Source organism: Hibiscus syriacus, unplaced genomic scaffold (assembly GCF_006381635.1).
Source record: "Hibiscus syriacus cultivar Baekdansim isolate YM2019G1 unplaced genomic scaffold, ASM638163v2 tig00116939_pilon, whole genome shotgun sequence".
Classification (NCBI taxonomy): domain Eukaryota; kingdom Viridiplantae; phylum Streptophyta; class Magnoliopsida; order Malvales; family Malvaceae; genus Hibiscus; species Hibiscus syriacus.
In genome coordinates, this window is record NW_024063477.1 from 1,694,597 (window position 1) to 1,699,184 (window position 4,588).

At 34.9% G+C, this 4,588-nt stretch overlaps 1 protein-coding gene across 1 annotated transcript; it reads left to right on the top strand.

Annotated features, from left to right (window-relative positions):
* Nucleotides 1-880: 880 nt before the first annotated feature.
* On the top strand, nucleotides 881-3,362 carry LOC120188265 (pectin acetylesterase 5-like). The gene is made up of 12 exons (XM_039191742.1): nucleotides 881-1,109; nucleotides 1,198-1,280; nucleotides 1,358-1,487; nucleotides 1,575-1,654; nucleotides 1,738-1,827; nucleotides 1,930-2,054; nucleotides 2,161-2,221; nucleotides 2,326-2,379; nucleotides 2,447-2,524; nucleotides 2,593-2,698; nucleotides 2,899-3,044; nucleotides 3,194-3,362. Exons 1-12 carry the CDS (start codon nucleotides 893-895, stop codon nucleotides 3,302-3,304), a joined length of 1,281 nt encoding a protein of 426 aa, XP_039047673.1. The 5' UTR covers nucleotides 881-892; the 3' UTR covers nucleotides 3,305-3,362.
* The last annotated feature ends 1,226 nt before the right edge of the window (nucleotides 3,363-4,588 follow it).

Below are 4,588 nucleotides of genomic sequence, written 5' to 3' on the forward strand. Positions count from 1 at the left end.
AAAATAATGAAGCAGTATCGATACTGCTGAGGCAGTACCGATATTGCTGAGGCAGTACCGATACTGCTGAGGCAGTACCGATACTGTCAAAACAGAATGCTAAAATGATATCGATACCATATATGATATCGATACTGAAACTCAAAATAATGAAGTAGTACCGATACTGCTGAGGAAGTACCAATACTATTAAAACAGAATGCTAAAATGGTATTGATACCATATATGATATCAATACTGAAACCTAAAATAATGAAGTAGTATTGATACTGCTGAGGCAGTACCGATATTGTCAAAAAAGTTGTCAAGCCAACGGCAAATATTTGAAAATTATAATCGTTGGAACTCGCCACGCCAGCGTGATCAGTTTCACGGAGATAAAATATATGCCATGGAACTCGTCACGCCGGGTGTGGGGCCCACCTTGTACGGCCTATTAAAAAATTATATGCCATGGAATGAGAACTGTTCAAATTGCTTTAGATCACAAATTAATTGTAAAGGATCTACGAATTTGAAAATAGAAAAAAAATCAGAGAAGAAATATCTAATAATACTTTTAAAATGCAATATATTCTTATAAATTTTGAAAAGTTTAAAACTTTGGGAAACCCTTTTTGAAAGTGCAGCACGTAAGTACGCAAAACTATAAACAGTGTTAAAAGGACTGTAAAAGGCAGGTGTAAAGCGTGTTCCCCATAATGGTATTCAGGGGTCGAAACTCGAAAGCAACTCAAAACCATGCAAAACAGATGTGATAGCCACCTGAACTGCCAAATTCACATCAACATGGATCAAGGAACCTTTGAAGAAGAAGACACGCAAAGCTTAAATCAGCCATAAACCAGGAACTAAACTCCTCAAGGAGAAGAAGGGGAAAAGCTCCTTTTCAATGGCAAATCCCAGGCTTCGCGCTTTGTCTCGGTGTAGAAAATGGGCGAAGAAGGATTGGGCCATAACAGCAGTCGGATTCACATTCATCTTATTCGCTCTTACTCTCCTCTTTGATTCTCGAAACTCCGACACTCCCTCTCCTACCATCGATCACCACTCCACTCAGGGTCTCGTTCCATTGACTTTGCTCAATAGAGCCAAAGCCACAGGCGCATGTACCCACTTTTCTTCTCCTCAAATTCGACCCTTTTATCTCGGTTTTCTTTTAAAAACTAAATATTTCTCTTGATTTCTGTTCTTCAGTTTGCTTAGATGGAAGTTTACCAGGATACCATTTTCAGAAGGGCTCTGAATCTGGCTCTAACAATTGGCTTCTCCACATTGATGTAAATTCATTGCTTTTATCTTTGACATTTTTACAAGAATTTAGCTTCGTTTTCAAGTTTCCTTGTTTGGTTTATAGGGTGGAGGTTGGTGCAATTCTATAAAAACATGCAATGTAAGAAAAGGAAAAGCTTTAGGTTCATCAGAGTACATGGACCGCCTGGTTCCATTTGCCGGGATTTTAAGCCGTCATCCTTCACAAAATCCTGGTATGCCTTGTTTTTCAAGTTTCCGTTTTGTCATGCAGTTTAAAGAGTGTGCTTTCAAAACGGGTAATTTCCTTCTTCTTTTTTCAGATTTTTATAATTGGAACATAGTTAAGATACGTTATTGCGATGGTGCATCTTTTGCTGGCCATCCTGAAAGTGAGTTCAAGGTAAACTTTGTTTGTTAATTAGGTTTCGAACAATTGTTTGCTGAAAAGAACTGAGTTTTTTTTTTTTTTTTGTGTTTTCATAGAATGGAACAAAGCTTTTCTTCAGAGGCCAACTCATCTGGGAAGCAATTATGAGTGAACTCTTGTCACTTGGCTTGTCTAACGCAAGACAGGTAGCGACAAAGGTTCATCTTTATGGTTTCATATTTTAAAGGTGAAATTGTTGTCATTCAGTTGTTATTAGTTGCAAGGTAATGGATTTGTTGAGTTTGCAGGCTCTTCTTTCAGGATGCTCTGCTGGAGGTTTAGCAACCCTTATACATTGTGATGAGTTTCGAGATCATCTACCAACGGATGCTACTGTCAAGTGTCTTACTGATCCAGGCTTTTTCCTTGATGAGTATATTTTAGTTTTCCATTGATCAAAAAAATGTTTTAGTTTTCCAGATTTACCATGAACTGCTTCATATATTCATATGATTTAAGTGAATTCTTCTATATTTCAGGCCAGATATTCTTGGAAATCGCACCATAAGTGATTTCTACCATGATGTTGTCCAACTACAGGTTCAGCTTCAATCTCCATATATCATACTCGCATAATATAATGTCATGTATTATTCAACCATTATCGATATTGTTGACATCTCTTGTCTGCATGCCATGTTCAGAGTGTAACAAAAAGTTTGAACAAGAAATGTACCAGAACAATGGAGCCGTCCAAGGCAGGTTTTTCACTTGTTTACGTTTGGCCTTTAACCTGATCTCATCTGTTGTTGATTGCTCTTCCAGTGTATCTTCCCTCATCAAATTATCAAAAACGTTCGAACCCCATTGTTCATTGTCAACCCCGCTTATGATTTTTGGCAGGTAAATTGTTCAAACACCATTATTTCCTCTCTATTTATAGGTTCTAACACTGACTAGATAATCATCAGATACAACATGTCTTAGTCCCTGTCGGATCGGATCCTCGTGGCTATTGGAAAAGATGCAGATTGAACATTAAGGAATGTGATTCTAGCCAGATCAAAATACTACAAGGTAGCTGGATGTGTAATATGCATTACGCACCCCATCTACTTCGCTCAACAATCACAATTAGATTGTGTCTGCAGGGTATGCGTGTGTTGTTAATAGACTAAGAAAAATTCTTAATACATATTACTTTATAATCATATCAGACTATTAAAAAAATCCCAATTAGACTTTCGCCTGGCCTGATTTCTTATTGCCTCGTCTAGGTTTCCGTAGTTCCCTACACAAGGCACTAAGTAAGCTTGAGAAAGACAAGGAAGGGGGTATGTTTATAAATTCTTGCTTTGTTCATTGCCAGACATGGATGGCTGAGACATGGCATTCACCCAATTCTCCAAGAATCAACAATAAGGTTAGCAATGTTTTTAATATTCAACATGTTATGTATTATGGGAATCAAAAGATAATTTCCGGAATCCGTATCCGATACGATTATCAGAAATCTGGGGATGTATTATGGGATTCAGAAAGGTTGATCTTAGATGGTGTTTTTCGAAACAGACCATTGCAGAGTCTGTGAGTGATTGGTACTTCAACCGTAAACCACCGAAGAAGATCGACTGCCCTTACCCCTGCAATCCCACTTGCCATAACATGATCACGCCAGGTTAATGAAACATACTGATTAACCTCTCCAACTTCAAAATCACTGCTGGATATTATGGTAAGATGCATGCATGGGTTGATTTTATTTATTAAATAGTTCAATTATAATTTAATAGTAATTAATTTAAATATATAAATTAATACGTGTCTATAATTTTTTTGGACATTTAATATATAATTTCGGAAAGTGATATTTAATATTCTTAAAATAAAAATATAGTTTTTTTATTAATCGAATGTGATTATAAAGTAATATCTTTATAAGTAAAGCATATCATATAGGGTAAATTACATCATATGTAATTAAACTTTAAAGTTTGTATCAATTATACAGCTAAACTAAAGCTAAATATTATTTTAGCATTAAAATTTCATTTTGGTTCAATTTAAGCAATAGACTGTTAAAATTCAAATGAAATGATAACGCAGACAAATCTTTTCCTCACCCGATCCAAGTCCATTGATACACCCAAATTACCTACCCTCTTATTAAAAATACCTTAATAATCGACTCTTCCACTATTATCGTCGTTCTGGTGACTTTTTTCAATCGCCAATAACACCAGAAACATTCTCTCACTATCAACACCACTACATTCATCGTGTACACGTGCACAACATTCAACAATTTCAAAAGCACAACCTTCTAGACTAGAAACCAGAGAATCCATCGTACTAAACCCATTTTTAAGAGTAAAAATTTACTAAAATAGTTGGAAAGCACTACAAAGAAATTTCCCAAAACGGGACATTTGATACGTGAAAAAGATCATTATTAAAGATAGACGTATTCATTTTTTTTAACTGAATTAATTAACCGAACCGAATTAGTTCGATTGGAAAACGGTTAATTTTTTTAAATATTCGGTTAACTATTAATTTGGTTTGAAATAGGTTAATTAAACGAAATTATTAAATATAAAATATGTTATATATATTAAATACATGTTTTAAGCTCAAACTCATTAAGAATTAAGACTCAATTATTTTTTAACCACACTAAACTCATTAATTTATCAATACCTAATTAAAATTTGAACCTAAATAAAAAAATATTTTTTTTGAAAAGGGGATTTTGTATTCAAGATGGATAGAATACAAAACAAAACAACATCATGAGCCTCGTTAAAAAAATATCTCTAAACCTAAATGGAGAAAAAAGAGTGCATCATGAGTTGCCATGAAAGAAAACCAATAATAGAGCAAGAATACAAAGCTACAATCGAACAAAGTATACACACAAACGGGGCTTCGAGCCAAACCCCAATTTTAGTACTTGTTGGGATTGTT

Coding starts and splice junctions, on each gene's coding strand:
- LOC120188265 (XM_039191742.1), top strand. CDS start 893: ATGGCAAATCCCAGGCTTCGCGCTTTGTCTCGGTGTAGAAAATGGGCG. Junction 1,828..1,929: donor GCTTGTCTAACGCAAGACAG/GTAGCGACAAAG, acceptor TTGAGTTTGCAG/GCTCTTCTTTCAGGATGCTC. Junction 2,055..2,160: donor CCAGGCTTTTTCCTTGATGA/GTATATTTTAGT, acceptor TCTATATTTCAG/GCCAGATATTCTTGGAAATC.